The sequence below is a fragment of the Silene latifolia genome, chromosome 9 (assembly GCF_048544455.1).
Source record: "Silene latifolia isolate original U9 population chromosome 9, ASM4854445v1, whole genome shotgun sequence".
NCBI classification, from domain to species: domain Eukaryota; kingdom Viridiplantae; phylum Streptophyta; class Magnoliopsida; order Caryophyllales; family Caryophyllaceae; genus Silene; species Silene latifolia.
The window spans coordinates 43,873,861-43,896,994 of record NC_133534.1 but is presented as its reverse complement, the minus strand read 5'-3'; the positions used below and the strand labels follow the sequence as shown (position 1 = coordinate 43,896,994).

The window sequence follows — 23,134 nt, the reverse complement described above, 5'->3', positions numbered from 1 at the left end:
GTGTTGGGGGAATTAGTGTCATGTTAAGTTATGTATGAGTTTTACGGTAATCAAGGAAAGAACTTGAGGATCTAGTGTGAGTGTACGTAACGAGTGTGGATCGTGAGTTATGCTTTTGGGAGATAGGTGCTTTACATAAAGAGGTATGTTGTTTTGCAGTAATAATGGAGAGTTAGTATGGTGATTTTGCTACGAGTTTTATGGTATAGGTTAGGTGATGTGCCGAATGAGTTGAGATATGAGAAATGTTTAAGTAAGAGAGCTATGGATATATGCATGGCGAGTGTTTAGATTATAGGTGGCTATCTTTGACATGCGGTGGTGATGAGGATAATGAGACGATATAGCTAGGATTTAGTATTAGTGAGTTACGAGGATGTAACATTTATCTTAACAGGAGTAGGATGCGATAAAAGAGATTTTGATGGTTGTACATATGGTAGTATATTTGGAAGTAGAGTGCTGGTGTAGCATAAAGGACGGATATTTGTTTTGATTTTATTAAAGGTCATGACAGTTGGATGATGATGTTATGAGTGTGAGTAAACTTCGAGGACGAAGTTCCTTTTTAGGGTGGTAGAATGTAACATTCCGTTTGATGTTTATGAGTATCTTGATATTGGATTTTCTAGTGGATGATATGTTACGGAGCTAGCAGCGTTTGTGGACGGTAGTTGGTTATGTATAGAGTTGGTGTTGTGAGAGATATATATGTGGTAGATAAGATATCGTGAGTCATGTTGTGGAAGTAAACATAGTTGCTGGAGTGGGTGTTAAGAGTTCATGTTTTATGTTTGGTCGAGTTCTTGAGTTCTTAGCTATGTTGTTGTGTCTTGGTCGAGTTAGTATGGTTGTTTTTATGTATGGGTTGAACTTCGGGGACAAAGTTCTTTTTAAGGAGGGAAGACTGTAATACTACGGTTTTATGAGTCTCTGAGTACTCTATCGAGTAGGCCTTACTCTGTCGAGTAAGGGTGTGTTGCGTTTTAAAAATAGTTTCTGACCTGTTGGGTACTCGATCGAGTAACCTTGATACTCGATCGAGTACCTCAGCTACTCGATCGAGTAGCCGGTTTACGGGGGATGATTTGTCGGGTTTTGTTAATAATGCGATTAAGTATATAATTACTTCCGCCACTTTTCTTTAAACACTTTTATAACCTAATTGCTTTCAAAAGAGAAAACAAACTACGTTCTTCGCATCAATCGCATTGTTGGCAAATCTCGGAGCTTGGAAGGTCGGATTTTACCTTTCTTTATACCTTTGTGATCCTTGCGTCGAGGGTAAGATCTACATACCGTTTTTATAGTGTTTCGTTAAAGTTGGTTAAACCCTAATTTTGGGATTGGGGGTTTTCTATGTTTATGTTGATGTGGTAGTGATTGTATGATTATGTGTATAGGAGAAGGGTTCGTAGAGGAAAGGTTTTGAGACAGCTGCTAGATCGTCTGATGATTGTGTTGCTTTCCAGGTAGGGTTTCCCTACTCAGTATTAGTCCCATGATGTATTGTTGGTGTTTGTGATTGTTGAATATTATCGTATTCGTAATGTGACGGTTGTTGATGTTGATTGCTGTTTGATGGTTGTGATTGTTTGTCTCTGGTTCTTGAGATGCGTTCTCGGCTGAGTGGAGTCACTTGCGGGAGTGGCTTCACGCCCTAGTTTCGCCCTCCGTGGAACCCGCCACGGGAGGGGTTGTGCACATTAATTGGACAGGGTTATCGCTCGGTATGATGAGCGGGGCTTAGGTGGGAACGGCTGCGGTCCCCCACTGGCAGGGCTGGTCCAGTGGACAGTCGGTGACGGAGATTGATTGGAGTGGGTGTGATTGTGTGTGTGACCGTTTGAGCTGTGTTGTTTGTTGTATTGTTGGTTTATATAAATTGTGTGATTAGTACTGACCCCGTGTTGTTGTTTTAAAAATTGTGGTGATCCATTTGGGGGTGGTGAGCAGTTATTGAGCAGGTATGATATAACGCGTATGGGATAGCTGGGATGAGTCATCACGTGGCAGTTAGAAGTCTTCCGCTGTGTCAGACGATGTTTTATAGCTTTAGTAGTTTTAGCAGTAGACCGTCTGAGAATCTTGTATTTCTTTTTATCAGTTTTGGAGTTGTTATGTAATCACTTTAAACATTATTTACTTTTAAGTATGTTTCGTTATTATCTTTTGATTATCATTGCCTCGGGAAACCGAGATGGTAGTACTTCCATGCCTTAAGTGGTCCTGGTAAGGCACTTGGAGTATGGGGGTGTTACACTTGATGCCTTTGATAGACATATAATCTTTGAAGCCACGAATGTGGTTCAAAGGGTTTTCATGCCCCTTCAACTTCGGGATGTCAGTCATGTTGAAATTAGTTGGTAATTGAGCATTTACCGCCTCATACTTGCGGTTGTTTTCCCTGTAGATGTCATCTCCCTTGAGGTACATTAGTTGCTCCTCCAAATATTGGAGTCGCTTTTCAGCTTCAGTAGGATCTGGAGGACGATTGACTTCTGGTTGTCCAACAAAGGGTGGAAGGTTATCATGTACGACCATGTCGGGAATGTCATTCTCTGCAGGAGGGATTCTAGCTTCTACAGCGACGATACGGCCTTCAATAGCACTAAGGCGTGCATAAGCTTGGTCTTGACTTGTCTGAAGACGAATGAGTGCAGCTAGGATTTGATCATTACCATTTACGGACGGTTGAGGTTGACCATTAATGCTTCCGTGACTAGTTCCCACCATTTTGGAACTGAGGATAAGAAATCGACGACGAATCAAAACACGATCGACCATTTTCGCATACTTACTCAAAAAGATTTGACTCGTGAAGTGGGTGTGTGCCACTGTGTCAAGTGAGGTTTGAAAATGACAAATTTTTAAAATGTTGGTCCTAGACAACTGTAGTGTAGTTGTAGGAGTGCTGACTTGAAGTGAAGTTTGAAATGGGTTTGAGGCCCGAATTTATGACTCGACATTTAGACAGAGTTTCGGCTTATTTTACGCTATTTTAGGCCATTTTCGACAATATTTACGTTTTGAAAAGGATTTTCATTTTACAAAATTTCGTCATTGTTTTGTTTACAAAATGGTGATCACGTATATGGTACAAACATATGGGCATTATAACAGTATGCTGAGTGTATTTAAAGGGTTTTGGCTTAAAAGGTGGGTTGCCATACCAAGCAATCAAACCCTGGTCTTTGAAAAGGTTCGTGCCAAACAAGAGTAAGGTTGGTTCCTAATCCATTTCCTCGAGTAGTGAGAGCTCTCGATACAAACATGAGTAAGCATCGTGGTATGGTTGACGTCAATCGCAATCCATCTTTAGGCCCAGATAAGAATTTGGACCGTCTAGACGGGACGATTGGTTGAATGGGTTGGGTTAAGCCTAGAAAGGCCGAATGAAACGACCTAAGAAGGTCGAGTTATGAAAACCGACAACTGTCTTGTATAAACCATTCCCTAACCTTGTTCAAGTTTCACCTTGGGCAACACGTAAGTGTATCATCCCCAGCGGAGTCGCCAAATTGTGGACATGGGCCACCCGCAGCGCGCATGAAAGGGCTCGAATAAGCCTGCATTTGTGGAGTCGCCACCAATTTTTATGGAAAATTAGAACCGTTCGAATACCTCGTGTCATGTCAAGACACAAAGTAATGACATGAACACTAAGAACTCGTTACTCTTAGCATTCTATGTCTAGAATGACTCTCGTGGATGCCAATGAACACGGATGTTCACAGAGATCTGGAGTAAGGGGTGAGGGTACGTATTAGGAAGCTCTTTAATCGAACACCTAATCCCGCCCGCCTCGATAGCGGATTCTACTAATGATTAGGGAAATTGTTCATAGTCGATATCTCGTCGATTATATGCATGCGATGCAACAAACAATAGATTAATCCTAGCATGTGAGATTAAACTATGTCGGTGAACACGTGGTTTAGCACTCAATGTGGGTCGAAGTTAGATTAAATTACATGTGAAAACCACGTAAATAAATCATACATAAGGCAATAAATGAACTATAATAAATTACAATAATTAAAAATTACAAGGATTACAAGGTTTAATTGATTTACGTCAAAAGCACGTTCAAAACGGAATTTCGAAGAAGAAAATAAAAGAAAATAAAATTAAAAGGTGAAAACGACGTCAGATTAGAAGCGATAAAGAAGTTCAGAGACAGAAGCCAACCCAGAACAGGCGCAGCATCTGCTGCGTCCTCTGGAAGAGGCGCAGCTCCTCCTGCGTCCGTTCTCGAGTTGGACTCTGGCTGTGAAGTCAGAATCGTGGATTGTTAATGTTCATTGGCAATTTAAGGTCGATTATTGATATTAAACTCAAGTAAAAGTGATTTAATAGATTACATGCATCTGGAACCGTCATAAAACGAACTAAAGGTGAGAATTTACAGCGATTTACATGATTAGTATTGATACGATGTCGAAAACGGGTATATATACAAACTCGAAGTTAGGATGGAAACAAAAGATTATGAATTAATGACAAAAACAGAATTAAAATATGTATCAAAGACGAATTCAAGAGACTTGATATGAACGAACCGAACCTCTTAAATCCGGGTTTGAATAAGTGACGAAAACCCGCAAATATCGAATTATAAGGGATTTATGTCGAATTAAGCATTATAATTTCAAAAGGATTAAATAAAAACACGATTATGTACTGAAACGAACAAAAGAAACGAACGAACAAGAAAGATAGAAAAAGTTGCAGAAGATTGAGGAAGAAGAAGAAGAGCAGAAGTAGCGGCAGCCTCAGGAAGAGGCGCAGCAGATGCTGCGATTCTCCGAAGAGACGCAGCAACTTCTGCGTTTCTTCTTGACGTCAGACCTCCCCTGATTTGTAAATACAGTTTTAAAAGGTGGTTTTTTAAGACGGTTTTGAGCGTACTTTTGATATAAACCTTACATTCGTGATACAAAATAAAAGTATAATAAAATAAGATAGGATTTTACACCCTCAGACTTACATGTTTGACGAAATGAGATTGACTAAGTTATCGTTTAGCGATTGCTCGGCTCGAATGATGCGTGGAAAGTGCCCTTGTTAAAGGATTTAGATTAATTGATTAAGTTGATTAAGTGGAGTTGGTCAAATTGGTCGGTCTATGCAACGTGATTGGGACTCAGAATGATCTGAGCTTACGTGGTTGATTGATCAAGCATGTAGGCGTCGAAAGCGAAGAGCGTGGTCTAGAATGCAAAGAGAGAAGAGAAGGGCTGACACTCGCATACCAAATATGGAGGCCGAAAGTCTCTATTTATACTAAACACACGAAGGAGTTTAGGTATGGCACGGATACGGAAACAAATCTCTAAAAGATTTTGGAAAGCATGGAAAGAAGGCTGGGGAAGAGGCGCAGCAACCACTGCGACCTTTGGAAGAGGCGCAACACCTGCTGTGTCATTTCCCCTGAGGTTTTTTCCTCTGCAAGTAAGATTTCCGCGTTTTATTATGGAATTTCAGTAGATCTATACTTCCTTATTCCATAAAACACAATAAACGGGAGATATTCCTTAAAAATATTAATTTTAATAAGGAATTTATGTCCAGAGAATTCTAGAACACTCCGGAATATTCCGACTCCACATTTAAACAGTTTGTAGAAAATGAAGCGGTTTTTTACCCGGACTCCAAATGAACTCTAATTACTGTCAAAACGACCGTATCGGCGCGTAGATGACGACCATGAGGTTGACTCGAGTATTTGAGCTATCACTTGTCGATGAACTTACGAACTGTCATAAATCGCTCTGCGTACCAAACATGCGGCCCAATCATCACTGGGTGGTTGGCGGGAGGTGCAGAAATGAGGTATCTATGTTGGAATATATGTCCTCAACAATAGTGCGATCACATGATTTAATATCATAATTAAATCTCATAATAAGAATACGAAAGGGATGATAAATTAAATAGTCAACTGATCAACATTAATCGGTAACGATTGGCTTGCTAGAGTTTGACGTTACTGTTGTATGACGGTGGTGGTCAGTTGATCCCTTAAGGTCACACCTAAAGGATGATGCCCTTATCAGTAAAGTTGATTAGTTGTATGACGATACAAGTTAATCAATTCCTTAAAATTGAATAATTCAATTGTGAGAGAGAATATTAATGTCTTATTGTAATGGGATTAAATAAGACTCATTTTAGTAATTGAAATATTTTATTACTAAAATTGTTTATTGTTTGTGAAACAATAGAGATGAGAATGAATGGTTGATTATAATTACAAGATGTTGTGAATTATAATTATATGACCTATTTTATTTATATGATCAAGTATCATTAGTCAATTTACTGTATGTAAATTAATTAATTTATAAAATGATATTTATTTGATAAATATGCATTAAATTAATTAATAACATGTAACATACTACATGTGACATATTGTGTGACAAATGACAAATTGACAAAATAAAATGGTAGTCCATTTTATGTGTGTTGGACCGAAATGGAGGGAGTCCTGGTGGTGTGTGACTAATTTATTTTATGAGATAAAGTAATATGTAATCATACCTATACATACTAGCCTTACACACCTAAACTGTTGATAAGAGTAAAAGGAAAAGGAGATTCTAATTTTTGGCTTGTACTCCTTGACCCCCACAGGTTTTCTACTCTTTCCATAAGAGAATTGTTCTCTTATTTTCCATGCAATATTCATTCATCAACATCACATGCAAACTCTCTCACACATATTCATTTCTCTTTCACCAAAACTTGAGAAATTTTGATTCAAATTGTTCAATGATATTACTAATATTATTAGTGTAATATATGAGTATTAGTAATCAATTTTAAGGTAGATTACTAAATAAATATCTAGCAAATATTATTTAGTAGAGATAAGGGCTAATCTTGGGTGCAATCAAGAGGAGAATCTCTACATTGGGATTTTGGAGGATCATCCTAATACTCATCATAGCTCAAGAACAAGTGAAGGTAGGAGACCTTACTTGTGCCCATAAATTCGAAAATAATAATATAAAGGACATTATTTTTCTTATTAATCTTTTATTTTGTTATGCAAGCATTAGATCTACAGAACACAAATTAAGAAGTTAATTAGTTCACTATTAGAAGAGTTTAATAATAGGTATATGAACCTAACAAGTAGTATCAGAGCATAGGATGTTGCATGCATAATCGGTTATTGTTTTTCCGAGTTAAAATGTTAACATATAAAACTAAAAATTTGTGATTTATAAGAGTAAGTCACGAAATCATGATGCATGTTATATATTCTGGTCCTAAAATATTTTTAGGCCACTTTTATGATTTATGGTAATTTATTGCTCATTTTAATGATTTTTAGTGAAATAATTACATTTTTATGAGTAAAATGAACTTTTATTCACTAAACTAAGTTAACCTTCACTACTGGATGTGATTTTTTAGTATCACATCAAATGAATATTTTATGTATTGTATGTAAAATTTTATATTAATGTGATTAATATTTCATGATTTATGATTTTTATGTGATAAAAATGGCATAAATGGAGGTTAAATGACTAAAAATGGTTAAACTTACTCTATGACCTTGAAAATGTTATATGACCTCACATGCATATTTTACAAGTTGTGTGTAAAATCTCGTATTAATTTGATTAATATTGCATATTTTATGATTTTTATGAGATAAGAACGGATTAAAAGAGGTAAAATGGTTAAAAATAGTTAAACTTTGAACCAGGACATGAAACTTTAATATATTGTCACATGAATGATTTACATAGTGTATGTAAATTTTGATATGAAATGATCTCATTTAGCATGATTTATGAAATTTTAGTGTAAAAATGGCATATATAGTGACTATTTTAGCATAAATAGCTAAAACGAATTGCATGGCATGAGAAAATTATTTTAGGTTGCATAAATATTCCACTTATCCGATCTAAAGTTGTAAAATTGATTAGATTAATTTTTAGATATTTTAGATGTTTTATGATATAAACCGATAAATTGCAACTATATTTTCTCGAAATAAATTCGAAAATTTTAACCATGATTTTTGAAATTATGAGTATCATTGAAATATTCCAGAATGTTCAAAAATTTAAAATTCAAAATTTGAAATTACTGTAATTTAATTTGGATTTATTTCATAAATGTTATGCTTTTAAGGTAAAAAATGAGCATAAAATTAAATCAAGTTGAATTATTGTCAAAAATTGAGTGATGACTAATTTTTTAGTCCTAAGAGTGTTAGGATAATTAACTTGAGCTTAAATGTGATTTAAGTGTTAATTTGTGATTTTAAGAAGTTATTATCACGCATTTCCATAAAACCGGGTTATATATATGATATAAGTTAAATAGGGTGATTTGGCACATAATTTGGCATGATAGACACATATTATAATGCTGCATATTTCAATTGTTGAATGCCTTTTATTTATATAATTTTGAATTATGTAATTTTATCTTAGTATGGCCTTAGTTTTAATCGATATTACCCGTAATGAAAGGGAATATTGATTCGGTTGTAATTTAATGTGATCTCGTATCACTTTTATTTTTACTAGTTTTTCATATTACAAATGTATAATAGGAATAGCTTTGTATTTTTATTATTATTTGTAATTTTGGAATTCCTTCAAGACGGTGCCATTCGGAAAGGCGTTCCGACGAAGACGGTGTTCTTGGAAGGTGTGCCACTTGAAGATTCAAGGGACCAAAGGAGTTGGTTTCCTAATATATAATAGATTATTTGATTTTCAATTTTAGGAAGGTCATACTAGGAATTTATTATTGTTTAGCATTTCTTTTAATATGTTGCATGCATTACCAAATCGCCATAACAACACATGTATATCATATCGAGTCATCGACCGTGTCAATTATAATTATCGTAGTTCACCACTTTAGTTCACTTAAAACGTGATAGATAATAAATTGATACGACATCTCACAAATTAATAATTGAGAATTAGCCTTACCAAATAGTAGAAACCATGAGTCCCAATTTCATGAGGAAGTAGGCTCGGCTCACCGGGGTACTAAACTTGTTACGTTGGGTAAGTGGGTAATAGAATGTTATTACATCAAAATTTGGATTGAGCTCAACGGAAGTATTCGTGACCGTAGTCGCATGTGTTCCGGGCTAAAGATAATTATTAAAGTAATTTTTATCGACCGAGAGTTCTAAAAGTAGAATCGATTAAGATTTAATCCACCGAGTTATATTGATAAGGGATGAATCGGCTCACCGTGCCCGAGTTAATATGAATTTGGATCTCGGAATCATTTATAATAGTTGGGTAGAGGTCACTATATAAATGCAATACTTGTTTACAAGTATTATTAAAACGATAGATATTAATTATTTCCTTCATTTCCGTTTTTGTAGTTATTTGTTTCGCAATGGATTCATCTAATACTCTTACACCAATCACTATTAATTCATGGCTCCAATCATTCGATGAAAAGTGCTCCGAGTATGACAATAATACGATTAGAGAATTACGCATTGGCATTGGTCAGGATGGAAATCTTTGCTACTTTACCACTTCCACACCTCCCACTCCAATATTTATGCCTACCTCTTTGGTAAGAGAACCTTGTGACGAAAATCTCACTAAAACCAAGGCATCCTTGTTTGATGAAGCAAGGAGAAATATCAAATTGAGTGGGAGTTCTAGCAAGAATGTCCTTGCAACTGAAAGGAGTAATGGTATAATTAAAGGGAAGGCAAAGATGGGTGAGAGACCAAAATCTGATAATGAATTGGAAATGGATAGTAAGACTACCACAACCAAGACCAAGAAGGGTGCCCAATCTTACGAAGAATGTCATTATTGTAATGTCATGGGCCATTGGAAGCGAAATTGCCCCAAGTATTTGGGAGATATCAAAGCTGGACTTGTCACTCCACTTGGTACTATTTCTTCCGAAATCGTTGTTATTGATATAAATTATACATCCACCTCAACGTGGGTATGGGATACCGGTTGTGGTTTTCACCTTTGTAATTGTATACAGGGGCTTGGAAATGTGGAAAAGCTAAACAAGAGTGATATAAATCTCCGACAAAGGAAATGGAGCTAGGGTAGCCGCCACTTCAAGAGGGACTTATGTGCTTGTTTTAGCTAATAGCTTTGAGTTGTAATCTACATAATGGTGATTATGTACCCATTTTATCTAAAACATTATTTCATGATAGACATGGAAGGATTCATATTTCGCCATCAAAAACAATCGTTGTATTTTGTTTGAAAATTGACATGGCTATGAGCCAAGTCAATTCTCTTAATTGTATTCATGTTTTAGACATTTTCAACTTAACTAAAGATATCTATAACATACAAACCAAAAGACTCATAACTAGTGATCCAAATGATTTGTACATTTGGCTTTTTCAATTAGGTCACATAAATAAGAAACGCATTGAAAGCTAGTGTCGACTAGATTTAATGAAACATTTGATTTTCAATCATATGGAATATGCGACTCTTGTCTCCTTCGCAAAATTATTTGTACTTCCTTTAGTGGTAAAGGGACATGAGCAAGTGATTTGTTGGAACTAATGCATGCCGATGTATGTGTCCTATTGAGCATCACCGCAAGGGGAATTTATGACTACTTCGTCACTTTTACCGATTATTTAAGTAAATATGGGTATATTTACTTAATCAAAAATAAAGTGAAGCATTTGAGAAGTTTAAAGAATTTCTAAATGACGTAGAGAACCAATTGAACAAAGAACTAAGGCATTACGATCCGACCGTAGTGGCAAAGATCTAAGTAATGAATTTGATTTATTAAACTATGGATTATGACCTAGTGTCACTACTCATAAGATCAAACTAATATGAGTTGGTTTGAGTTATTGAACTCGATTTTGGGAATTTGCAATCCAAAACAGACAAGTAATTCTAAACGGATGGTCAACCAGGAGATACCTGAAATAGAGAGTCTATTTAACATATGACATGGATCAGACTGGCATATGACATGAATCAAGCTACCATGATAGAGCTGGTCTTTTATGTGCAAATTCGTCAGTCTAGACGAACTTCCAATTACTTCACCATATATGTTTGTTACTCACAAAGCTATATCTTAAGAAGATAGGTGTATTTCTAAGAGATAGAGTGGGAGTAGATTGTAACTAACAAACATGTATTATAGTTACTGTGTTACTTTGTGAAAGTAATGGAACTATAATCTATAAAGATAGAGTGGGAGTATAGCTCAGTGGGAGTTTAGCACACATGTCTTGTGGTTAAAATGTTGCTTTGCGAAAGTAATGGTATTATGACCTTGTCCCAAATCGACCTTGTTGCATACGAGCCATAGCATTACAATCCAAAATTTGTTATTCAAGAGTAGATTTACTTTAAGGCGAGGGTCTCTTTAAAGTAAATAGAGCTTTAGAGTACTTAAGTGCATAGATTGACATGAAAATGTTAATCAAGATAAATTATGTTAGGAATTGCCGCATTTTATTTTAATGAAGAATGGCAAATGAAATTAAAATTCGCTTTTATAAAATGGGAATTTAGAGAAGGATGTGTATGGAACACAAAACTATAGATAAAGATCTAAGAATCCTAACATATTATGCGTAGCTTTCTTAAGTGATCCTAGAATGGTCTTAAGAAAGCATCAAAGGATTATAATTTTCGTTCATGTGATAATTGAGAATGGTATCATTCACATGATTGAAGAATCATACTTATACATGAAGTTAAGTGGGAGCTAGAATTATTTTTCCCAAGTCTTATATGTTGAAGACATATTACTTATTGAGAATAATGTACCAATGCACTCTTCTGTCAAGAGTGGTTGAGAGACTACGAAGAGGTGCAATATACTTTAGATTACTAAATCTATGTGAGAGTATATCGGTATAGAGTTGAGAATCTTATGATGATAAGATCTTTCATATCTGTTGAACATTGACAAGGTTAAATAGGTTATTCATGTTGATGAAAGTGGAATTGCTATGATGGAGTCATAGTCGTTCACTGAACCTATTAAGTTGTTGATCACATGAAATCGATTGCTAATGATTATGCCATTAGAATGATCATGTATGCCAACAGATGCACACGCCGTGATGAAGTATATGCTAGGAGCATAATAAGTCAATAACAGGTTAATTCATATGATGGTCTTGTGAAAGCCTTAAAGAACAATTGAGGATTTGTTCAATTGTTTGGATGATAAACTAAGTTATGTGTTGAAGGGTTGCACAAACTTTAGTTTCCAAACCGAAAAGGATTTGTCGAAATCCTAGGCTAATTTTATTGACTAAGGAGTAAGAAACTAGATAATTGTTTTAGTTTCGACCATTGCAAATTCTACAAACAGAATCTAAGTGAATTGTGATAAAATGGTCAACGTAGAGATTAAGGGTGAATCCCTCTAGAAATGACTTTAGCACAAGTTATGCGATAACAGTGGGAGCATCTTTCAAGTTAAAGAGCCCAAGTCTGGTAAGAAGACTAGACAAATACTTAGAGATAAATTCAAGTTATTAGAAATAACATTGAATAGAAGGAAACAGCAATTCATAAAGTTGGAATGTATATGGATACATGGTATATCCACTCGTCAAGCTTTTATTGAATTTTAACTAGTGTAAAAGGTACACTATATATTATGAGATATGAAGTAGTAATAGTGTATTGACTATTCATATATGATAATCGCATTTATCGTTTGAGTTTTATTAAACTCATATATTACTTTGTTAAATCCAAATGGGTTGTAGAGACAAATTGAACCCCATTAAAGTGAACTGGATTAACATGGTATTCACCCCTAGTTATTTATATGAGGTGACGTCTCGAAGTGACTAGAGTGTGATGCGATTGATGGCAAGTTCAAGTGCCATAGAGTCATATGGGATGACTAGTCGATCACATAGGCAGACTGTATGGGACACTCTGTCGGGCAGTGACCGCTTATAGAGTTCTGGTAATTCATAAAGCCTGATCGTGGCAAGAGCTGTTATAGTGTTGTTATGAGTCAATTCTTTTGCCTAGAGACTATTCGCCCAAGTTGGCACAAATTTCTGATTAGCTTTGATTTATGCTCTACGACTATCGTAAATGAGGTCAAATGGGTATATTTTGGGTTATGATGAACTGTGGCTGAACGAAGGGAATAGTGCGATAGGGATTGTCCACCCCCTTGTCAGGGTTATTTGAAATCTCAAGGCCACTCGAGGAGTAGTGAACTAGAAATACGTGGCCATGCTCGGAAGGTATCTACGGTAGATAATTCCGTTCAGACAGTTACTCTCCAGATCGAGGAAACCACTTAAGATATGATCAAATGCAAGTACGACCTGCGAGACACCTTGCATTGAGTGGGAGATAGTAATAGGACAAGAGAATTGGTGACGCACACTTGTCTCCGACAAGTGGGAGATTGTTGGAATATGTGTCCTCAACAATAGTGCGATCACATGATTTGATATCATAATTAAATCTCATAATAAGAATATGAAAGGGATGATAAATTAAATAGTCAACTGATCAACATTAATCGGTAACGATTGGCTTGCTAGAGTTTGATGTTACTGTCGTATGACGGTGGTGGTCAGTTGATCCCTTAAGGGCACACCTAAAGGATGATACCCTTATCAGTAAAGTTGATTAATTGTATGGCGATACAAGTTAATCAATTCCTTAAAACTGAACAATTCAATTGTGAGAGAGAATATTAATGTCGTATTGTAATGGGATTAAATAAGACTAATTTTAATAATTGAAATATTTTATTACTAAAATTGTTTATTGTTTGTGAAACAATAGAGATGAGAATGAATGGTTGATTATAATTATAAGATGTGAATTATGATTATATGACCCATTTTATTTATGTGATCAAGTATCACTAGTCAATTTGTTGTATGTAAATTAATTAATTTATAAAATGATATTTATTCGATAAATATGCATTAAATTAATTAATAACATGTAACATACTACATGTGACATATTGTGTGACAAATGACAAATTGACAAAATAAAATGGTAGTCCATTTTATGTGTGTTGGACCGAAATGGAGGGAGTCGTGGTAGTGTGTGGTTAATTTATTTTATGAGATAAAGTAATATGTAATCATACCTGTACATACTAGCCTTACACACCTAAATTGTTGATAAGAGTAAAAGGAAAAGGAGATTCCAATTTTTGGCTTGTACTCCTTGACCCCCACCGGTTTTCTACTCTTTCTATAAGAGAATTGTTCTCTTATTTTCCATGCACTATTCATTCATCAACATCACATGCAAACTCTCTCACACATATTCATTTCTCTTTCACCAAAACTTGAGAAATTTTGATTCAGATTGTTCAATGAGATTACTAATATTATTAGTGTAATATATGAGTATTAGTAATCAATTTTAAGATAGACTACTAAACAAATATCTAGCAAATATTATTTAGTAGAGATAAGGGCTAATCTTGGGTGTAATCAAGAGGAGAATCTCTACATTGGGATTTTGGAGGATCATCCTAATACTCATCATAGCTCAAGAACAAGTGAAGGTAGCAGACCTTAATTGTGCCCATAAATTCGAAAATAATAATGTAAGGGACATTAGTTTTCTTATTAATCTTTTATTTTGTTATGCATGCACTAGGTCTAAAGAACACAAATTAAGAAGCTAATTAGTTCACTATTAGAAGAGTCTAATAATAGGTATATGAACCTAACAATCTACACTACTAAAAAGAGCTATTGCGATGAAATAAGTCGATCGACCAAAAACACCAGTCGATCGACTTTTTGTCGTCGCGCATTTCCTGCAACCCGCACTGAAATTAAAACGGCCGCTATTTTTTCGTTACTTGGGCAAACAGAGCATTTTTGGTGGCATTGGAAAGCTAACAGGACACTTTTATTGCCAATTTGAATCACTTTATTATCATTTGTAGAACTCGAGTTATGGCTCTTTAAAGTAGGCACTAGTAATGTGAAGCTTTTCTTTTGCTCGATAAGTTTCCTTACTTCACTACGAACTCCAAATGAATGATTTACGGGCTCGTTTATATCAAGACTATGAATGGGATCTCATCTCACCTTTGTTGATAGGATTTGGCTTATATTTTTACATTTGGGCGAATAACCTGTCAAATCCATAACATTTATCCAAAGTAGCAAACGCGGGGAATATAGCAATGAAATAGCATATGAAATGCATAAAAATGCGTGTAAAAAGATGGAATAAAAGCATATAAAACGCACGCATTATACCATATGAACAATTATATCATGCAAGAATCCCATCAATTATGCAATTTACGGTTTCAAACTCATCATATTCAAACACGTAGCAATCATGCAAACAATTGCATTTCACATGAGACAATCCTATCAACTTGTTATACAATACATGTAATCAAACCACATTTTACCTAGTTTTCACACATCAACATATAACCGCTTCAAAACACGTTACGTGCATTGATTATTTCATCCAACTTCCAAACATGGTCACATTTCATTTGAGTGAGTAAATCATGCAAAATGCTCAACAAAATTATAACACAAGTATAACCATGCAACATTTCATTTCACGCTTCCCAACTCATAACCACCCACGTAGTGACCAACCGAAACAATAAGATCTAGTTTTTAAATGAGGGATCCTTCTCGCCCAAAACTGACTTCTATTACACTCATGTCGGGTTCATTTTATTACACACTCCTAGATTCATTTTGGTTCATTGGTTTAGGTTCCAAAATCGTCGCTCTGATACCACTTTGTAACACTCCCTTCTTACCCGGCCAAGGTAATTAGGAAATGTTACCATATCGGTTTCCCAAGGCAGTGAAATCGGAATTACAATTAAGAAAGTTTATTAAATAAATAACAAGTTTAGTTATTACAAACATAGACTAATGAATAAATGAAATACAACTCGTCTATGACTACGTCATCTACCTAGTGACTATGTACTCGACTCCAAATTCCGTAGCACGGCCCGAATCCCGATCACGTCAACAAGCAAACCTGTACTTAACCTGCTCCCTATATGATCGGAAATATCATATGGATCAACACAGGCCACCCCGGAAATAGGTGACAATTACAAAGACAGACAAACGTCAGTTTCAACAAATAAAGTGTGACACGACTCAAGTGTGTGATGCAACAAGACTATAATATGAATGACATGTTCTCAAACAACCACCACCATGGTACCGGGGCACGCCCAGACATACCGACAACCACACTGGTACCGAGACACGCCGACATATACCAACAACCACAAACAGGTATCGGGACACGCCCAGACGTACCGGGTCCGGAAGCCAATCGGATCCCCTGCCAGACGTCATATCTCAACCACACGAGTCGCTCCGTAACTAAATTCATTAATGTGCACATTCCTCTTGGAGTGGGAAGCTCCAAGAGGCGACCCGAGCGTGAGAAGGTCTCCCAACCGCCTCACGGCTTCATAACAACAAGTAAGCCACCAAGTCCTCCGACATACAAGATAAGACAATAAATGCAAGATACCGTATAACATGCCAAATACCGACTAATTCAATGCAAATAAATGACATATGACTCATTTAATAATTAGACAAATTATTTAAACTGAGTAGGATAAACCTACCTTTTAGCAAATCTCCATAAGCTATCCGAATAAAATAATCTTTCACAAAAACCGTCACCTAAATATAATTAATTAAATATAATGAATTACTAACTAATCTAATCTAATTAAATACGGATTAATTAATTAAATAAAACCCATCTTAAAGCTATTTAAAACCCGACTCAAACTCTCCTCCCCTAGCCGACACCAAGCACCACCTTCGTTGCCACCTAGGACTACCACCACCAGCCATTGTGGCCCACGGCCAGCAGCCCAACAGTGGCGGCAACCACCACCACGACATCCCCACCGCACTCACACACCCGCACTACGCCAAATAAGACCTTCAATAACGGTCAAATAATGCAATTACCATTTTTAAATAGAAACACGGGACCGTTATTGCAACGACGTTGTTAAATATATACCACGGTTGTACAAATAACACGCGACCGTTATATAACATCAAGAACCGTTATAAAATCTTTTAAGAAACCATTATTAAATCTTAAGAACGGTTTCAAATCCGTTGTCGTAGTTTACTATTGACAACGTCTATTGGTTCCAAAACCGTTGTTAAATATTATATATGATAACGGTTTATTTCGTTATTTTATTTAATTGAATGTCAAAATTTAACAGCGGCTTTATTGCGTGCAAAACCGTTGTTATATTCATCTGTTCACAATGGTGTGTAACCGTTATCTATTTTTATTGATGAAATTTTCGACAACGGTTCTGCTTAAATAAACCGTTGTAAAAGTTTTGAACTCGACAACGATTATCGTTCGTTATCTTATATTTTTGGCGGTTTGAATGGGAGGGAAAATATGTCAACGGTTATTTATCTAAATAAAATCGTTGTCAAATAGTTATTTGCAACGGGTTGTTTCTAACCGTTATCGTTTTTAATTAATTTTTTTTTTTAAAAAATGATTTTAGCTTATTCTAGCAGCTGCCGAAATGCTATTTTTTCAGCCGCATTTGTAGCAGCTGCTGGAATGCTATTTTTTCAGCAACGTTGCTGAAAATAGCATTCCAGCAGCTGTGCACTGCAAAAATTCAATCATGCATCAAAATATTACACCCCGTGATCAATTAAACCCAGTTTCAAAATAGTACAAACAACTTGATCAAAAGCTAAAACACAACTTCCTCAAAAAAAACAAAAGAAGCCAATACACAATGGCTCTATATATACACACACTCGTACATAAAGCATGAGAAAACTATTGAGACTCCACTAATGAAACAACATAGCTGGCCCACATATTTCTCATCTGGTTGATGTCCTATGGCGAATATTCTGGGGCCTTGTTGAGTATTAGTGGAAACTACAGTACAATATATACATAATCAAAATAGATATAATACATGGAAGTATACAGAATTGAACTCAATTTACGTCTGAAATAGTTTTTAAATCACACTAACCCGTATCGGAATGGCAGATAGTTTTCTATTGATAACCTCCCATATGGACTGACAAACATAAAATGCGCATTGTTTGTCGTCTGGTGCTTTAGGAGACTATTATATAAATCACACACAAATCAGCTGAATTAGATAATCAACCTCTCGCATAAACATTAATTAAATAATACGAGTAATTATTAAGAATACACTTACTAATGGCGTGATAAAATTGGGAACAACGTTGCATTCATATTTCCCAAGTGGACATAATCTTTCTTTTGCTTCAAAAACACTAATTCATAAATACACACATGCCATTATTATTTGCATATATATGGCTCAAGTCATAAAATAACAAATGACATTATTGAAGGTTGTAAACTTACTCAGTTATCATCCTTACACAACTGTTAGAGGGTTTGCCTTCGCGAGAGTTAATCTAGTACACTGTTTTTGTTTCCACTTGGATTGCCAGTAGCACCCAATGCTTCCTATTCAATTTGGGACATTGAACTGTTAGTTCATTTACACGCATTTAAGCATGTTAATAATAAATTTATAAAACCGTGATTCATTACAATAATCACGTACTATACATACATATTCTCATTGTAGAGGGCAAACCATAGTTTTTTGGTCGACGTCAACCGACGAGCGATACTATTGATTTGTTCTTCGTATGAAATTCTGTGCACATAGAACGCCTTAGGACTCAAGAATCCGTAGGCATGAATTGGGACCTTCCACTCAGCGATTTGATTATGCAGGTACCTATTATGCCACATGGAACGAAAAATGTTATTGTAATTGATAATTTAAACAAACATCATTATTCGTAAATGGAAATGACTAAATAGTTTTATTAATGTGAACAAGAAATGTGAACAAACTTACTTCATCCAAATCAAAATGTGAACAGCATCTAAATTGTCAAGGTCGACAAATTTCATCAGTTGCTTCAGGTCCAGTACGGCTATATCAGCTGCGCCCATAATTTCCTCTTCAATGTTAATCATGACTACATCCCCTCTAGGTGACTTCTTTACAGCCACGTTGTGCAAAGCCTTCAGAGAAGAAGTTTTCATTTTTTTTCTTATATTCACACGATTCATAATAAGAATCCTAAGTAGGCTTAACTGCAACAACTTCCGTTGACGTAGTAGTAATTGCTTTAGTTGCTGCCATGACTTTGCTTAACTTCTGCAAATGTAAAGATTAAAGTACTTACGATGTGTTAATATCCGTACCCTAATATATTTAAAGAACAAGTAATAATTAACGTTTGCGTATAGGTACCTCGAGGATGATAACATTGATGAGATTGTTAGGCCACTGCACATAAGAGCTTAGGGCTTCTTTCAAATAAGTGATCTCCTCATTAGGAAATGATACTTTTACTTCCCCATACTCGTCTTTATATAATTGGGACACTTCCACTTTCCTGCAATTGTGACGAAGGGGCATACCATGAACCTTAACTTGTTGAAGCCGGTCATAAGTGAACACGTATCCCCTGGCAACAACAACTTTCTGTTTCCCCTGTAAATAGAACAGACGACAAGCCACCTTGAAATCGCCCTTCACGACAGCTTTAATCAATTAGTACAAATACATTCACTACCTTTAATAATTTTGATAAGTAAAAAACGTCTACTGAGATGAATAATTATAAACTAGTACTCCCTCCGTTCCGGTCATAAGTTTACACTTTCCTAATCGGGGGGTACAAGTGATATGTTTACACATTCTATTTTCGGTAAAGTTTAGGCCATGTGGGTTGTGGGCCTGTTTTGCTTAATTAACCCAATTAACATTAATCAAACCTCATTATTTTCTAAAAACCCTACCTCACAAACACAATTCCTACTGCCGCACTCACTCTCAAACTCTCCCTCATCAGACACTCATCTCTCCCACAAGCCTGTCACACAAAAAAAAACCCTAGATCTGTTTGTCATGGAGTCAAAAAACAATCCTATTAATTCTAAAAGCATTCCTCCTATCGATTCTCCCAAAAACGACATTGTTGGTGTCATTTCTGAAGAGATTGTCGCTGGTATTAGGTCGGATCTGAAGGAAGATAGAGTCGATGAAAACAGTGGTGGTCGAGCCTCGAAGGTTAGTATCATCCATCTTTTTCTGAATCTTTTTCGATAATTATTCGACAATAAAAGCATTATTTTCCGGATCTTATTGTTAATCGCTCAATTGATGGATAAAGAAATTATTTTTAATTATGAAATTAATAAAGCTTTAATATTTATGGGTTTTCCCTTTGATTGGTAATGACTTGTTTTTGGATCTTAATATTTAAGATGGCGTCGATGATAATGGCTCGTTTTTGGATGTTGGGGTTTGATTTTGTTTGTGCATGTTATTTGGCTATTAATGACAAGTTTTACGCCCTGTTTGGAAACACGAGTTACATTTCACAATCTGAATTTGAGTTAAATCACCTGTTTGGGAACTTACTTGCATTTGAATTTGGATTTGTGTCAAATCCTACTGAAATCCCACCTTCAATAAATTAGCTCATTTAAAATGACGCCTCCACCCATGTCATTTAGAAATCCCGTCCACATATCGTCCTTTGCAGATGAAATTTCCGTCCACCTTCAATTGATTTTATATTTGCAAAAGTAGATAAATCCCACTATTAATGATTGTATTGGGTGATGATGAAAATGGAAAATAGATTTCATGTAAAAAATTGTTGCTGATTTTATGTACAATCAACATATTTGGAGTAGTTGTTGCAGATTTTACATTAATAGTTCTTCGAATTTGATTGCTTTAATGTTTTAACTCGATGAATATTTAACCTTTAATCAATTTATGCTCATGTCTTGTGATTTCCAGGGAGGTGACGAATTAATAGGATTTCCATCTCCAGAGAAACCATGGACAATTCCTGTTGGGTACTGTCGCAGGTGCTGTATCACTTTGGATATGGAGCTTGATGGCCGCATTGGTATGTGGATTGATCCTAAAGACGGTATTAGTGTTGTTGTTGACGGAAGTGGGCTATGTGAAGACTGTGAATACAAGAATTCAATTGAGACGGATCCTAATTGGGGTAGGAGTAGAAGAATCAGTTCAGAAGAAAGGTCTTGTGAAGAAAAATGTGCGTTTGTATTTGAATTTGGTGTCGGAGGAGAAGGATAAGTGTGTTTGTATTTGAATTTGGTGTAAATCGTTGGGTATCCCACCAAAGATTAATGAAGTGATTAATTTTTGTTTAACACTACAACTTGCATTCTCTTGTATTTAATATTGAGTTTTATTTCATTCTTTCATCACCTCTCTCCTTACCTAGTTATTTGTGCAAAAGGGAAGTGTAAACAATTGAATGGAACGGAGGGAGTAGTTATTACCTTTTTCGGTGTAGAGAAGAACGTCTGATCATCAACTACCTCAATTTCATCTTGTGTCACGGCCTTCCTGGCTTCCTCTTCCTCTTCAACTGCCTGATATCGATACTCGGCTCCCACCTCAGTCTCCTTTGCCATTTCCTTCTCCCTTGCCATGTCCTCCTCGGCTTCCTTCGGTACATTAACACTTGTCCATATAACATGTACTTATTTTTCAAATCATATAACACATTGTATTTATATAAGACATAAATATTATTACCTCTTTTTCCTTCTCCTCCTTCTCCTCCTCCTCCTTCTCCTCCTCCTCCTCCTCCTCCTCATCCTCCTCTGCTTCCTTTATGACTTCTTGAACCATATCCAACTCTTTTTCTGATGGCTTTTCCCCAGTTTCCAACATTCTCACCATCAACCTGGCTATTTTCTGTAGCTGTGTAGTAGAAATTAATGTCAGCATATATAGTTATAAATTAAATTGGTTCAAATACAATATTTATAGATTACCTTCTTGGAATCATCACCACTTCGAGTAGTTTTCCCAAAATACTTAGTGATACCAACATGCGTCGATACCCCTCTCACACGATCTGGATGCTCTGCTTTGCCGATTGCTCTAGCAAGAATGTCATCACGTCCTTCAGGCTTCCATTTTCCTTCATGTACCTCCTTCTCACGGTTCCTCTACATACACATAAAACCATTAAGTAACTCACAATTATATAACTCCGACCACCAGTGGTAGGAGTGCCATATTTATTCAAACTTACAATTTTCTCTTTGATATCCTTATCATATTCAGTTTCCGTCTTTCCATTCTTAGGAGTGTGACCTTCCACCCAAGCGTCGTGACGACTGAATTTTCCAAGCTTTACCTACAATTCATTCATCACATTGATATCCTCTCAAAATATGTATGATTACTATGAACATATATAACATCCGACTAAAACACCTAATAGTCTAATATTATAAGAATTATGTACTTATAAGTTTATTCTTAATCAATCTATAACCACCTTAGGAGCCGTAAAAGACGGTCTTTTTCTTTGAAATGTTCGCCTTGTTCCTCTCACTCACAGCCTTCATCAAATAAATTGTATCAAGAAACGTAAGCATAACCAAATACTAAACTAAGTATACTTCTTTACTTATTATTATTAAGTTACCTTAAACTTTTCAGACTGCCTATAAGCGATATAGCTATCCCAATGGTCTTGACTGACATACGGATACTTCTTTGTTGGTGGTTTCTTGTTCATCTCCCCGGTTTCCTTGTTGAACAAGTGCTTCTCAGCAATCTTTAACTTCCAAGAACTGAGGGCTTCCCCTGTCTTTTTTTTAGGTACTTATCATACTTTTCGGGGACAACGTAAGCTAACTGCATATATGATGAGCATAGTTGGTATAAGTGTTTCGGCTAATACACATATCAAGTAATAACTTAATTTCAGCTAGAACATTTCTCATTGTATATACATACCTTTATTCTGTTTATTAGCATGGCATTCTGTATTTTACTCATTTAACTGATACGCTGAGTACCGAGAGGCACATACTGTCTTACACAACAACCAATTCAACTCGCAAAATACCGAGCATTCTCACCATATGGCAGCCCCGTATCTTTATCCCACTGTAAAGGATTAGGTATCTTTGAATTTATTGCTTCTAGGGAAACCCTGTGGCGCATTCGACCTGCAGTGTGTTGCAAATTATTCTCATCACCTGAGTCGACGCCTGAC

General features: G+C 35.8%; 1 protein-coding gene across 1 annotated transcript; it reads left to right on the top strand.

The window, feature by feature from the left end:
* The first annotated feature begins 14,262 nt into the window (after nt 1-14,262).
* On the top strand, nt 14,263-21,317 carry LOC141599669 (uncharacterized). Its single transcript, XM_074419758.1, has 3 exons — nt 14,263-14,586; nt 19,314-20,139; nt 20,881-21,317. The coding sequence occupies exons 2-3, from the start codon at nt 19,792-19,794 to the stop codon at nt 21,184-21,186; spliced, it is 654 nt and encodes a 217-aa protein (XP_074275859.1). The 5' UTR covers nt 14,263-14,586; nt 19,314-19,791; the 3' UTR covers nt 21,187-21,317.
* Nucleotides 21,318-23,134: the final 1,817 nt, after the last annotated feature.

What these genes read in the sequence shown, in the direction of transcription:
- LOC141599669 (XM_074419758.1), top strand. Translation starts at nt 19,792, where the DNA reads ATGTGGGTTGTGGGCCTGTTTTGCTTAATTAACCCAATTAACATTAAT. An exon ending in GTGGTGGTCGAGCCTCGAAG is followed by an intron (nt 20,140 to 20,880) that starts GTTAGTATCATC and finishes TGTGATTTCCAG; the next exon opens with GGAGGTGACGAATTAATAGG.